The sequence below is a fragment of the Dermacentor albipictus genome, chromosome 1, assembly GCF_038994185.2.
Source record: "Dermacentor albipictus isolate Rhodes 1998 colony chromosome 1, USDA_Dalb.pri_finalv2, whole genome shotgun sequence".
NCBI lineage: Eukaryota > Metazoa > Arthropoda > Arachnida > Ixodida > Ixodidae > Dermacentor > Dermacentor albipictus.
This window is the reverse complement of record NC_091821.1, coordinates 425,733,623-425,749,511: the sequence shown is the minus strand read 5'-3', so window position 1 is coordinate 425,749,511 and position 15,889 is coordinate 425,733,623. Positions and strand designations below refer to the sequence as shown.

General features: G+C 42.8%; 1 protein-coding gene across 1 annotated transcript; it reads left to right on the top strand.

Annotated features, from left to right (window-relative positions):
• The first annotated feature begins 4,459 nt into the window (after positions 1-4,459).
• On the top strand, positions 4,460-14,877 carry LOC135896566 (uncharacterized). Its single transcript, XM_065425008.1, has 5 exons — positions 4,460-4,592; positions 7,485-7,636; positions 9,106-9,170; positions 11,068-11,154; positions 14,652-14,877. The coding sequence occupies exons 1-5, from the start codon at positions 4,476-4,478 to the stop codon at positions 14,774-14,776; spliced, it is 546 nt and encodes a 181-aa protein (XP_065281080.1). The 5' UTR covers positions 4,460-4,475; the 3' UTR covers positions 14,777-14,877.
• The last annotated feature ends 1,012 nt before the right edge of the window (positions 14,878-15,889 follow it).

Sequence of the window (15,889 nt, the reverse complement as noted above, 5' to 3'; positions counted from 1 at the left end):
TTGCCCCCTTACACAACGCTTTCTCGAAGGGCTGTGAGGTACTTGTAGATAAACAAATAAAAAGATAAAACCTCACTATTAAATTCAGTATTCGTAATTTAGATCAATGGTAATTTTGACAGCACGCTGTCACTGGTCATCTGGTCGGTGATTTTCCCCTTTGCCGCTCCTCGTATTCATGCTGCTTCTTGGGGGCCCTAGCTATCCAGTGCTTACTCGTAGCGGTGCTGCAATAACAGTGAAATCAGTTGCTCAGCTGTCTCTTCTGTATTCGAAAGGCTAGTGACGTCACTCCCCATGTCTAAAGCTGCAGTCACCGCGGCAGCTTGCGCAGCAGGAATCTAGCTGTACCGGGAAGCCTATGCAGGGAGCGCTACGTGCTTCGCTTTGGTACAAGGAGCGCCTTGTTATTACTTATGTGGTTCGAATGCTTGTTTTGTGCTAGTGCTTTATCGAAACGTGTGCTTTTCTGCATGTTTCATGCGCAATTCCAGATAATGTTTTCACTTGTCACTTCACATTGCTTAGAGCTTGAATACTACTTGAGCTCCCTAGTGGGTCGGAGCGGCATTGCACTACTTCCGAGATCGGCCCACATTTTTAGCCGGGGACGCGGACACGAAAAATGCCATCCAAAGAGAGGATAAGTTTCGCTGTGAACTTTTTACACAGAGCTCGGGGTGAAGGGTGAAATTGTGTCATGTGAGACGTCATAGCCAGCCGGCTCGGCCCAAAGTTCACGACATTTGAGACTTGTGTGCCATAACGCCGGAGCATGTTCTCACAAATTCGTCAAAAGACCCGCCAAAATTGTTTTCTTGTAGCTCAACAAAACAAAAGTTAGTTTCTTTGCCTTTTCGTCATCAATCACACTGTATCTGCCATAGTGTAAAGAGCAATCACAACAGTCAATTTGAGCACCTTCCGCAGAAATCGTTTCATGTTTTGATGAGGCAAGCTTTTCGGAAAGACAGCTCGTGATTGCAGCGCCGGTTGTAATCATGGATTGATGGCAGATGACAAGTTATTGTTGGCAATCACTGAAGGTTCCTGTGGAATTCACGAACATGATGCTGTAAATTGAAAATCTGTAAAACGCGCACTTCATGCACGACTGCCCATCCGCATTTTCAACGGACATTATGCAAGTGGACTGTGGGAGAGTTAGGTCAAAACCAAAGAGTGAAGTGCGAAATATTTATTTTCTTGAGCCCATTTTCTCTTATACGTCTAGGGCAAAACCACGATCTGGTTATTAACCCCGCCGTGGCGGGGGACTCCGGAATAAAAGTGACCAGTTGGAGTTATTTGATGTACGCCACACAAGAGCTTTTTAAGGGAAGCATTACTTGCTTCTACCCCAACTTCTAGGGGAATGGCAGTTTGTTGCTGTCTTGGCACCTGCCTTGACTGCTGCCGTACTGACTTGGCGAACTCGGTATGCGTGATAGTATACATGCCGCTGTGTACATGGCAAGTTAACTTGTGTCACTTGTTATATTTTCGAATACACAACTTTGGACGATGTTTATCTGCAACTGGGGACGGGCCCCTAAGTATGTGAGCATTATTGAAGAAGTTGAAATATTTTTGTGTACTACGTGAGCATTGAATTCTTACGCAGTTGTGTTCCATTTATGTTCCATTACAATTATGTTACATTCTAGCAGGTTCTAATGCCATGCGGAACCATCAATATGAAATTACAGATGCATTGGCAAAACCGGCTCATGAGTATTCGGGACACTGCCTTATTCCTATTTCCCAATCCGATTCACGACGAAACTTAGAAAGCTTCAAGCGAGAACTGCATGTGAACTACAAACTGGTTTCGAGGGAGCGCAAAAGAGTCATTCCTATACGTTATTGTCCCACACGTTGCGTACAAGCTAGACCCTCAAATTCCATGATGCATCGACACCACTTGACACTGTCGGCACATTGGAACTCCTTACACCAAGTAATTGCTATTGGAATTAGGCGTGTCCGCTTCAACGTGCTCACATAGTCCGGCCAACGAGTACGCATATCATGTATTACTCGATTGTCATAGGCACACTACCCAAGACCGCGCCTTGGCCAACCTGTTTTATAGCCCACACCAGCCTTTAATCTTTCTAAAGGTTAAACTGTTAGGCTCCATGCCTAATAAGTGATAAAATCAGCTCAACGTCTTTTTCTAAAAACCTCGCATTTTGGACAGCTACAGGGTCTACTGTAGATGCAGGGTCTACTGTAACAGATGAAGGTCACTACACGTACTGCATGAACCGGGAAGCTTTTCACGCGTTTAAACCGTCTTTGTAGATTGCCGACAGCTTTGGACAGCGCACAAATGCTGACGATCGCATCCCCGCTTACGTTCCATGAGGAGGCATGCAGGAACACAACACTACAGTTGTTTGACCGGAGACGAGCTCACTAGATCGGCGAAAGATCGGCGAGGTCACTAGATCGCTTTGAAAAAAACACACTCACCAAAGAGCATTTCCAACACGAGGAGATCCCAAGACTTTGCTTTCGCTCGTGTCGAAAGCACTGCTCGCACCAGCATCGTTTGCTTCTTCGAGAGGCCGGCTCTTCGCAATCGGCTCGTAGATGTAGGGAGTAACGCCCAACTCCTCAGAAAAACGCAGGCTCTCTAAATTTTCCGTTACCGTCTCAGAAAAACAGCACCAAACTACCTGGCACCGTGCTTCATGTGTAGCGGCAGCGGTCGGTTACTAGAGTTGACGTCACGAGGCGCACCGACCAATCACAGGCGGAAACGAGACGCGCGAGCTGGGCGTGTCCGCTGCTGCACTTTTCGTCGAAATAAAATGTACTTGCGCTTTCTTTCGCTCAATTTCGATACGATATTTCAATTCGGAGGGTTGAAAATCATTATGTACAGATGCTCACTCATTTTTTCTGGAAAACCTTTCAGCTTCCCTTTAAGGGTCCTTCTCACGCTTTCCGACCATGGTGGCATAGAACCACGCAGACGGATAACGCTATGGACGACGGTGAGCAGAGGAGCTTTCTGGTACAAACGCAGCCTTTTGCGTTGGATGCGGATGCGTGGAGGCGAGCGCCATCTCGATGACCTTGTTCCAAAGAACCGAGCCCAGCGCGTGGCTCTGTCAATGCTAGAAACACTGCAAAAGTTGTTTATGTTTGAGTTTCCGCGTAACAGATGTATGTTTTCTATATATACATAAATATATATATATATATATATATATATACGTTAGAAAATTGAGGAATAGGCAACGGCCACAAGGGACGCTGTTTGTGTTGCAACTGCTAACTTTGACAGCTGCCTCTGACACTTCTCCCTTTTAAGTGTAAACAGCTACATAAGCGTTAATGGATAAGGGCCCATTCAGACAGCGTGCCAGTTTCCCACGGTAGCACCTACGCCAGAATATCTGCACCCGATCGAGACCTATTTTCACGTAGCTTTGTGGAACAACCCGAAACTTCTTTTCACTTTGAAAAAAGGCGATGCCATATTTGTGGGAAATGAACTGATGTGTCACCGCAACAATACGTGCAAGTCCACAGGCATGTGTTCAACATCTTACGAAATAAAACGCAATGAATGCGCAGCCGTTCCCCCCGGTGTGATGATTTCGATCAGAGGCCCATTTTGAGGAGTCCGGTAGCACGTTGTGTACACGTCCGTTCGCCCGACAAGTGAAATAATTGCCGCAGACAAACATGCTGGCCTGTTTGGTAAGAATATACATAAACACAAGCAACGCGAGCCAGCATAATACGTGAAAAAGGCTCGCATAACATCGAGTTGCCATGAACTTGGAATTCACATAATTATTTCGTGGTTCATGTTCATCATCGCAAATATATTCGCAACCTGTGTGCTCGTAAGCGGTAGGAGTGAAGTGAGACATTATGTTTATCTCAGGCTAATGAGCACCTTCTTAACAGGTTTTATACATGACTGTCAACTATTGCGGAAAGCAATAACATATGTGAGCTCGCCTTATCTTAATAATTACAGGCATAGTACTTCTTGTCTACGTCGGTTATCCTTGTGAATGAACAAGGTAGAACAGGAATAAAGTGTACTTAACGGGAAAATTAGAAGCAGCTAAGAAAGAGGAAATACAGCAAATATTTGCCTACGTAGAACAAAAAAAACGCTCGATCGTGTTACGGATAAAAGACACTTGTAAACGATAGAGGGTTCATTTAACTGTCTGTATAAAGTTATTGTCCGGGTGACTGACGGCAAAAATAATTGGACAGCTTGAGATTGCCATCACAATCTTTCTGTCCGGTCATCAAGAACAAAATGGAAAAAATACTGACGTTTGCAATTTGCTCTCACAGTCATATGCTCAAACGCTGTCATGCGCAAGCCGCAATTAAGTTCTCTCGAAGCACACGCTGAAAACGGCAGTGCTCGATTCATATAAAAGAGCGTAGCGTATCGTTCGGGTCACAAACACACGGCGCCAGGTTGGAGCAACATGTGGCAAGTAAATACCTTGCTGGTGGCGTGTATCTGCACCTTTTGGTTGAAATCGCTGCCAGTTTTCGGTGAATCCAGTACAGAGAGACAGGATGGTGTCGTCGATATAATGAAGGCACGTATTATCCCTGTTTTACTTTTTTCTCTGTAAACTTTTGCTAATCGTGCATTTTTAAAGCAATAGATTGTATAGGTTATTCCCACCGAATTTGCGGTTTGTATGTATATACGTTTATGTCCGCCCGCTTATGTGCCCTCGAGGGTGAGTTTTATACGTGCCTTTAAGTGTACATAAACAACTTACAATTCCGGTGGTTGGTATCGAACTCGGTTACCACAGCACGGGAGTCTGGAGCTCTATTGAGGTCGTGTGAGTTTTTTTACGAGCAGTACAGCGCGTACCTTGTCGTAATTATTGCCACGGAGGCTGACGAAAGCTTCGCGTGCACCAATTTCCAAACTTCCTGAGATTTGCATAACTTGTTGAAATACATTCCATTCGCAAGCAAATATACTGCACCAGATGAATACTTTTCTACTGGTCTCCTATGAAAAATATAGTGGGACACGCATAACATATATGCAATAATCTTATATGAACGCGTTTGCTTGGAACGTGCGGTTATATCAACTGCCGCGGTAAGTTAATGGCTATGCTGGTGCGACGCTGCGCCTGAGGTTGCGATGTATATCGAGATGACTGCTGCCATATTTAGATGTTTATTCTCACATTCGCACATATACAACAATGTATTATGTCAACGAGATGAGGCAAAAGGAAACAGACAAAGCATGTTTCCTGACTAGGCCTACATCCCGCTTCGCAAAAGAAAACGTAAAGAACGGCAGGCTGTAAAAACAAGATGTCGAGTTTACCGTGGCATGCTTCAGGATGTGATTGTGGTTTGACATGTAAAACCCAAGTGTTCAAATTTTGGTGCTGTCATGGGATCATTGGTGCAATGATGGATCATTTTTTCCAATATTAAAATACAGAGTGCGTAACAGTTAACACGAAAAGGAATGTGCCTATGTTCCTTTCCCCTATCCCGATTAGCCTGCGCTCTAGTTCTCTCATGCTAGACACCTTTAAGGCACAAATTTGTAATATACCCAGGTTTGCCTACGTAACTTTATACAAAAAGTGTCACCTATAATTTCTGCCAAAATTTAAATACGGGTCGATCATATCTGAAATTTCGCGGAATGTCAAAAATCGCCTCTTTTAGATAACATAATTGTAGTCCTTGGGTTGGATCAGTCAGAGAGGTGGACATTACTTGCCCGATAAAGGGAAAGGCATTCATCTAACGAAAAGAAACAATCATTAACTTTTTTAATTATTTACTTCGGTGCCCACATTGCAAGATTGCAATGGTTTGTATCCAATAGGGCAATATTGCAAGTTTGGAAAGCATTCACACATGGACAGAATTTCCAGAATAACTTAGATTAAGATATTTGAGCCATCAAACTTTCGGCAAAAATGCAGTATTGTTGCACTTCCTTTTTTAACAAAATGCTTTTTGATGCATTGTAGTAAAAAAGTAAATTGAACGTGCGTGTATCTTGCCCGACACTTTGGCAAATATCATCCCGAGACTTTCCCGGTTTTCATGGACACATTTCTCGATATGGGTCACCGCAAAATATTTTGTGTGGTTTTTAAAGGGAGCCGATTCTGAAGGCCGCCTAATCGAACGCTTAAATCTGCGGATTCGATCATTGATTTCATGTCAAAATCAAAACGAAATTCGTCTATGCAGGGCAGAAAGTCTTCGGTAGAGCAACCGGCGCTGTAGAGGCAAGCAGTGGGTAAAGAAGATAGTAATGCAGTGAACAGAGGTACAAGAAAATAAGGAGCGGCAGCTAAATGCACAAGGCCAGGTGGATTGCGCGATCGTCTCAAACATTCTGTTATTTATCGATTTGATTTCAACAATGCCACGACGTGAGGAACAATTATATAATACAACACATAATAATGGGAATATTGCGCTTGATTAAGTGTTGCAGAACTACCACTGAGTGCGGGTGCGTTGGCATTTATAGAATTGCGAAACAGCGGTACAGTGTCACGTGACTTGATAACAAGAAGACAGATTCGGACTGATGCGATAGAAAGGTACGAGAAATCTTCACATACAAAAAGAGTGTAACACGAATATCACAAGTGTTTAAATAACAAGGTATCCATTGCAAATTACACAATTTAATTATAAGGTATGTATGGCCAGGAGATGCCATAGGCCGACATAAAATGTGTCTATTTTTGGTTGTCGTTTAGTTCTTGCATAGAACTGGTATGGACTTCCTTACATTTGCCTGCAGCATAAATAAACTATGCCATCCGACCCGGCGCACCAAGGAATCCGTACTTCGATCCCAAAAACAATTTTTTTTTTATAGAAGACAGATGTCTGTGTTTGTCAACAAGACACGCGTCACTTTTGCTGGTCTTCATGCAGCAGCTGCACGTTGACCATCATTTGACTCATTGCGACGCTCAAGCAGGAAGATCATTGGGGAAGACAGTCGGTGAAACTGGAAAACTAGCTATTGCCTAGAACTTCTACATCCCTTTGGTGTCCTACTTGAGCGTAGCCAGGCACTCCTTAAGTTGACTGGTCGCAATTTACTTCATTCTAATGTGTGAAGGTGAAGCGTAGAAATGATATTTGTTCATCCCATTATTTTATTCAATCAAAATGAAGCCTTATTTTACGCAAGTGTACGCATTGATTAGACAAAAATAAGTTTCTGTTGCTTCATTGAAGTGAACAGGATATACACGGCTGGAGATCTTACATCGTTGCCTCGGAGCTTCTAAAACAAAGGATTAGGGGCGGAAGTGAGGCCCTAAGGTTTGCTAATCCTAACCTACGGTGTACTTTTTGCCCTGAACCACTCAGCACACTGTTCTGAAGGTATTATCGCCTAGTGATTGCTATTTGGACCCTTATTTATTTATCTGCCATCATTCCAATACCACTGTGCTATTTTCCAGATTTTTCAGACACACCCATACGGCGTCGCTATATTCGACATTGACAATGATGGAGATCTCGATTGTCTGACTGCCATCCGAACAAAATATGATAACGATGGACCGAGTGCTGATTACGTCTGGATTCTCAAGGGCCTGAGGGGCCACGTGAAGTGAGTTATGAACATTTAGCCATCGAAGGCAGAGTGATCAGATATTTGACAGAAGGGCGAATTGTGAAACTGTCAATACCTTAGCATGAGTGCTCTACAATACGCCTTGATCGGCTTATAGACCACAATGCTGCAACCGCTAGATACGCAGAATTCCCCAGGAAAAAATGCACTAAATACCATGGTAATTTAGCTCGTCACAGGACTTCCTAAGGAATGAAATACAATAAAACGAATTCTAAAGGTCACGAAACTACAAGATCATTTTGCTGAGCTATATTTTCTTAAAATGTAGCTTAGCAAAATTTCCAGCGAATAAATGTGCCTTCAATTGTGCCATGTTCTGAAGTTCACTAATATTACTATCAACAAATTTATTTGGTGAATACTCTTTTGAAGAAATTAGTTATTGTATCATAATACTGACATTTATAACACCAGTTCTCATGTCCGCCACCATTGTGAGTGAGTCTACGTACACGCATTGTGCGCCGAGCATTGTGTTTCGAATGGAGTGATGAATGGATTGGTGGCAAAATTGTATTGACAGTCCTGAGATACGCCATTATCGCGCAGCGGGCCGCTCCCACGTAGGAATGGGCAGCCCGAGCCTGGCCGGCGCATCGTGGGCTCTCTGAACGGCCTATATTTGGTACTTCTAGTCGAAATGAGCATTTATATTCAACATTGATGCACTTTACTGAAATGTAAAATACAAAATTTTAAATTCAATTATTATCGCTTGCAGTAGCCCCCACATACAGCCGTTCAACCGAAAATGTTGCAAGATCGTTGCTTTACCTTGCGGGCTTCTACAAAACTGATTTGCCATATTCAGCGTCCCTACATGTGCTTTCATTTCTCGATGAATTCGCTTTTGCACGTCTATCCGATAGCCTTAAGGTTAACTATGTTGCTGGAGCGACCGCACGCAAAGCCTTTGGTTCCAAATTCAAATCCACCACTGGGGCTAATTTTTCTTCAAATGCGGGTCTTTCGGAAACCCGTGGGGTTTTCCTTTGTCGGCTCTTCCTAGAGTCTGGGTGAACGACAATTCCTTCTTTCACTTTGTTTGTTCTCGAATATGTTTCTTTCTTATTCTTGTAATACTACAATATTTTAGTGTGCAGAGCACAACATGACCAAATGCGCCGATGAAACATTTCTTCCAACCGGAGGACACTCCCGCATACATTGTGAGAATGCGCGGAGCTGGAACAAATGTACCAGAAATTCCAAATTATGAGAAATAATTGTAGAAGGAGTAGATGGGCAGACCTAACAGTTCTTTTCCAACCACAAATTGCTGATAAAGCTTAAAATGAATTGCTTGAAATGATAAGATGTATCAACAACTGATATATTCACGTGACTGAAATGGGGAAAGCTACGACAGGTAATCGTTCTTGAGTTTTTGTATTGATACAGCTGATTGCTGAAGTGGTTACATTTCCAGACAATCATTTCAGGAAGAACATCACGTTCCACTTCAAGAAAGGAGACGCACCGGACAAGGCATTCGTCACTGTCGACGGTAACTATAATATACCTCTCTGGAATGCATGAGGAAGTATTAGGATTGCCCGCGAAGCAGTATGCGCAGTGAAATGGCTCTGTTCTGTGGATTAATGTGATTATGTACTTGCGGTTAACGCTAGTTATTGAGGCAGGGCACAAGCACAAGTTAGCGCCTTAAAAGTGGCCCATTCGGTGTGAGTAAGTGCAAAAAATTAGTGTGCTTGTAGAAAGGAAGTCATATTTAGGTGGTGAATGCATGGAAATAGAACCGCATAATTCGCAAAGGAGGGAAAGTTAAATATAATTGGCATGAATTATTGTTATCAGGATCAAAGAATAAAAAGATTATTCTGGAAAATATGACGAGGACAAAAAGCGCGAACTTCGGTTTGAAATTATCATAACATATTGCGCAAGGTACACGGTTGCTTGCGTTCATGTCAACTTTAAAAATCTAATGCTTAAAATTCACATGATCATAGACCGCACACCTCGCAAAACGTGCAGGCAGCCAAATAAAATGGTTAATATGCAGTTATTTAATGTCCACCAACTGCGTTTGTTAAGGTCATTGGATATCTCCAGCTGGCTGGAACATAAAAAAAATCCGGTCCTCTTCTAAATGAATACAAAGGATAAAACGGCAGACGGCACAATCTACTTTTAAATATATTTCATTTCAAGTGCCCTTATTCGGTAAGGCAATTTTAGTCTAGTGAGCGGTACGGCCCCAATTATGAACATATTGCATCACATCAACCGCTTGAATGAAGAGACAAGCACGTGTTGCAACATCGTCACTTACAACTATATTGTGGTGCATGTATAACACAGAGTAATATTATATTACTAAATTATTGCTCCACTAAAGAACAGGAGCGGTACGAAGCACCGATGGAGACGTACCATTGCAGTGCGACATCCCTATTGAAACTTAGTTACACTGGGCAGAACGGGTGCAGCACTGCACATGTTGCACCAAAACAAAAATCAAAGGCCACCTAGGTCGTCAAATCTACCCTAGCTGCAGAAGCTGTTGCCAAATTTTGGTCTAGTAAACCAAACAAGGTCCCCTAATATTACTTCGCACTGCATTATGTCGGTGCTGTGAATTGCGGGTATGCGTAACATACACATGTACAATGAAAGATCAGACAGGTACGCCTAACATGCACTTGTTCTGAAGCTACGGTTGCAGCACTGTTGCAGCACTTCGAGTAATGTTTTGTTTATTTTGTCGATGTTTTATCCATACGAAATATTCCAAGTCATTAAAAGTCCTACAGTAATCACGGAAACGAAACTCATCCATAAAATTTATGTTAAGAGACTCAGGGAAACACATTGCATAGCTGACGGCTACAAGTTAAAAGCAATGGCACATTGTATTTTACTTCGAAGAAAAATAACAAATCCTTTCACAAAAGTAACGATCCTCATGCCAGGATAAATCAAATGCCCGTATTAGTGTTCTCATTAAAGAAGCAGCCTCCTTACAAATGACGTCAAAGAACTCTGGAAGTATGGCGTCTTCTGGCGTTGTATTGCAAGCAGATGGTGTACAGGCCATTAAACTGCGCATTCATTTTGGAAGATGTACATGTATTCAATATGCTCTTCACGTATTTAGTTTTTTTACTTGAGTTCTGTAGTTACTAAATTGTGAGAATATCGACATTTATTCTAACTGAAGTGGTGCCGTTAATGAAGTGAGAATAATGGTGATTGAAGCATCACACGAGAAATTGCATTATAATATTCAAAGCTGTGTTTTTTGTTCTTTTGCTAACTAATGGATTAACAATATTGACCTTAATTTTTTCTTTCGGAAGCTATGTTTGCTGTATTGTTATCTCTTGTGCCGAGTGAGACAGGCCGCACCATGAGCCTAAATTCGTTCCACAATTTTACAGATGACCCTCAAAGCCAGGAAGCAAGAGCCTTCTACGCCGACTTCCAGACGTGCGCCGTGTTGGACATTCCATATAATGGGAAGCCAGGTAAGGAATTTGTATGTCATAGTCGACAAGTATGGCCGACATAGGGACCGTATCTTTTAAAGTCAGAAAGTTTGAGGCTGCGACACTAATATATTTAAATATCATAAACGCAGCCCCTGACAACTTCTTTTAAGCACGGGAGCGATGCTTTCACAAGTGCATTTGGGTGAGACCTACCATATGTATGTCCCCATGGTATTAGAAAACTTCACTTTACAATTTCTTTACTTTGATGTTTTTTCTACTTACTTGCGCCTTCCTTATTTAACTGGCCTTCACTGCTGCCACGTAACAACATCGCAAATGTTCTCCTCGCCTTACTGGCACTCAACAAGACAGAAAGAGACATCGTTCCTTGTTGTACGCCGCAACTTGCATCGCTTAATACGACGGTTGTCTTCACTCAAATTAAGACACCAAGTCTTGAACACGTACCCACAAACTGTTCCGATCTATTGTGTTAAACTGGGCAGTGCTAACGTACGCTGACGTCTGCTGGGAGCTGAACATCATTAGTCTAAAGAGCTATCACTGATAACTACTTTGTCGTAATGTGTACTTACTTTCTCGTGCGCGTTGCAGCTACACATTGCCAAGTAATACACAAAACTGAGGAATGCCGTTCTTACCATGTACTTACAATCAGAAAGGTGACTAAAGCTTAGTCCATACGGACTTCCAATGCTGTCAGTAGACACTATAATAAATGTCCGATGCACTGTCTGCTAGGCAACCCGAAATGTTTGGCCTAATAGATAGTTATCTTACATCACTATTGGAGACGTGTAATTAGGTCTACATAATGCCGCAACAAATGTATCACGGCAATATTTGTACGTGTGAAACCAGCTAAAGGAATTTCCATACTTTCTTTATTTGACATACCTAAATACCCTTTTCCTGCATTTATTTCTTATGGAAACAGCAGCAAATTAAAAACAAAGCTTACTCTCTGCATGCCAGGTAAGAATGAGTCATGCTGAAATAAAAAATAAATAAAACCTAGATATACAACTGTGTGGTCAAATCCTAGCAATCTCTTGCGTAACTTTTGTTATTTGAAGTTATGTATGACATATCTAATATTTGAAACCAACTTGCCAATAACTCTACTTTATTGTATTTGCATAAAGCTGAACTAATGCGTCCTCAAAAACCCTGGATACAACTGTTCGTACCACGCTACCTATTCGCGCCACGCTACATAGTATAGTAAACACATACACTGTGGTGCTTGGTATATGGACCACAACAAATATGCGCATTAGCCAGCGAGACTATAATCCGATTCCAACCTAAGCCAGCAAACATATGAAGTAGCTCTTTGATCTAAATACTTCTCCAATGTAGGAGGCCGTTCGTTAAAAGAAGGACCTCGATAATCAGACCATTACAGTCGTGCACTTCTATTCTCGCAATCATTATTATTAAACATACATATTTTCGATTTCTTTTTGGGGACTACTCAAATAAAGGCAATGTCATTGTCGTTGCTCATTGTACCTTCTATACAGCTGCACAATATTACCTTGCTAATTATCGCCACTACGCTAACTATTCAACTAAGCATTTTAATGTCTTGTGGAAGTAATGGCCGCCTCATTGAATAGTTTGGATGAAGGGTTAGAATTGTGCTATCTTCCGCAGGTCATTTTTAAAATTTTTGCGTAGCTAAAGAAAACAAACGCTTTATATATACGAAGCATGTATATTCACGTAGTAGTGATGGTGAAGAAGGCAGCAAAACTGTGACTGACGAAACTAGCCCTTTATTGGGCGAACCAGTGCACTCAAGAAGAGGCTACACTCTAAGAGCAACGATAGCGGCGAACACAGTCGGCGATCATCGAAAATCAGACTGGCCGGTCTGGCGCATCAGCTTTTATAAACGAGTCATCGAAACTTCCAGAGTAATAGGGGGTGCACACGTATTTTCCAGAAAGCTCGACACAATTCGTGTCACACACGAGCTTCAGAGACAACAGAACCGCCGATAACGTTTGGGAAAATTCCGATGCATGCGGGCGCGTACCGTGCTGAGCGATAACATTCGTTAGAAGGTGAAAAGTGCTCATATGAAAACGATAAAGAAGTCCACGTGTCAATGCCCCCATCCGAACAAGCTTTGTCTCGATGCTACAAACGTGAGAGCAAAACATAAAATGAAACTTACTAAACGAAGATGCAAAACACAAACAAACAAAGTCCAGAGTAACATGGTCCAAAAAAAGAAAGCTCAAAGTTCAGCTATGCAAAGTGCGAACTTTCGTTAACGCTGGTAGAAGCAAGTCCTCGCGGCATCTTCCAAGAAGATAAACACATGGCGTAGCTTATCCTCAGAGGTCCAGTTGTTGAAGATCGACCTTCTCTCGCAAGTTTCGAGCCATGTTTCGAAATCCTCCGATGAAGCGCCATGGAAGGCAGGGGTTTTTTTGTGTTGTTGAAGCACAGTGGGTGATACTGGGGCTGCCAATGTGATTGTTGAGCTGGCCACGGTCTTCCTGGTCATATCAGGCCGAATTCCGTGCTCCGGGGGAAGTCCTTGCAGTCAGCGGCTAGGTTGCTGGTTTTGGGCAGCGTTGGTGTTATCATCGGGGTTCGAGCTTCCTTCACGGTTTTGGGGGGCGTTCGGTAAACGAACGCGCTAGCACTACGACCAGGTGCCACGTAGTCGTCATGGTGAAGGAGGCGGCAAAACTGCGAATGACAAAACCAGCGTTTTATTGGACCAACCTGTGCCATCAAAAACAACCTACACTCATAGAACAACGATAGCGGCGAATACCATAAATATATCTCCCGGGGAGCACATCGCCTTTTGTACACGACTCAGCAAAGGTTCCAGAGATATTGCGGGTGCCCGCGTGTCTTCCAGCAAATTATACACAGTCCGCGTTGCACGTACAGTCAGATTACACAAGCTTCGGTGACAACAGAACCATCGATAACATTCCAGAAAGTTTCGATGCATGCAGGTGGGTACCACCCTGAGCGATGAGGTTTGTTACACGCAGAAAAGCGTTCACCCGAAAAAGATAAACAAGTCCACATGTCAATATAAACGCCTAATGCCGATGCAGCCTCACGATTTATTTCCATCGTACCGCTAGAGGAAGGTAAAAAACAGTTTATCTTTAATATTCGCCGCAGGCATCGGCTTATTTGAAGTAATATTTCTTCTTCAAGTAGTATCGGCAATCACGAAGTTTTCGAGCACATTTTAGGGAAACATTTGCCGTTAAAGCATGCAGCCATACCGTCTACATTGTTTTGAGAAGAAGTAGTAAGTCCTTTTTTGGTGTAGTGAAGATCAATTGCTTCATTAAAGCCTCTCAAACAAATGAGCATGTCATACATCCTTTAGTTGTCTTTTCGGTGTGGCTATAAGGTAAGCTGCGCGATAAAGCCGGGAACGAATGAATGCCAAGTGTAAGGCGTACTGATTCGTTACGATAATACAGTAGCTTTCATTTCTATTTCTTTATATTTTTTCACAGAGTGCACTCTATGGACCACGGACGAAGCCAAAGACGATATTCCAAGTCAATGTATCGAGCAATACAAAAAGCACTGCGAGGTACAAGTTGTGGTCTACGACAAAGAGTCTTGCAGTCAAGTATAATGGGATGGACCAGGAGAAATGACAGCAGGTTTAGCATATAACCTAGTTCTTGTGTATTTCTGTAGTACGCCTAAAATAAAATGCTAGAAAACTTTTTGCAAGCAATGCTTCTAATTTCTGTATCGATATATTACGCATTTTAACGAGAAGCAACCTTGCCCTCTTCTCTAGTTTTTTGGGATGATCGCAAATGCGGGCTGCTACCTTGCGCAATCGGTAACGAAAATTCAAAAATTTAACCATCCTAGTTACGACGTTGTAGATTCAGATGCCTGGTTGGATTCAGGGAAGTATTACTTTTTTAACTGATCTTTTGCTTTCTCTTCTTTCATCATTGCGGCTGTTGGGTCTTTATTAATCACTTCAAGGAATGGAAATATTTAGCCTTAAATTAATCTTTTCAAACAATCGAAACCTTTCACGTCGCGCTGTAGCTTTTAGCCCAGTGTCCAAAAATACGGGGGGGGACGACATAATTGTAGCTACAACATAACGGGACGTCCAAAGAATGCTGCGCAGCAGAAACAAACCTGGCACCTCGCTGCGCGGACGTACAGTTGGCGTACATACACGGTACTTCTTCGCTCGGCGCGCAAGGAGCCCCGTGAGCGGCGGTAAATCGGTTCGCATCTCAATAGTACGTGAAGCGAGACCGTAGGAATAATTTAGGCGTTCCCAACAGTATGCTTGCACCCCAGTGGGGTGTGCGCACAACTGCTGAGCTGGATTGCTTGCGTTCTTGAGCATAACACTGAGGTCAGCAGTGGAAGGCAGAATGCTCCTCTCACTTCGCAGCAGCCCTTGTCAAAAGGGCGTGATGGCTGGCTTCATCTTTTTTTTTTTTGCTTTGTGCAACGAAATGTGCTGCGCGTATCCCGCTTCTGTGGAGACATTTTAGCTGTCAACATGCGGCTGTGACCAATGCTTCGACAGTATGAACTGCCTGGTGTGTCGTGTTACCGCAGTAAAAGTATGCTCATCTCGTGCAATGTGGAAATCGATGTCATGCACAGCATTTCGCAGCTGGCTGGTTAGGTTGAAAATTTTCCTCAGAACCTGAGGCGGGCCATAAATACTTTTGAAGTTGATTCTTATTACTCGAAAACTGATTTT

Excerpts from the sequence above, each read along its gene's own strand:
- LOC135896566 (XM_065425008.1), top strand. The coding sequence starts at position 4,476 with ATGTGGCAAGTAAATACCTTGCTGGTGGCGTGTATCTGCACCTTTTGG. Across the intron at positions 7,637-9,105 it reads GGCCTGAGGGGCCACGTGAA|GAAGAACATCACGTTCCACT; the intron begins GTGAGTTATGAA and ends CAATCATTTCAG. Across the intron at positions 11,155-14,651 it reads TCCATATAATGGGAAGCCAG|AGTGCACTCTATGGACCACG; the intron begins GTAAGGAATTTG and ends ATTTTTTCACAG.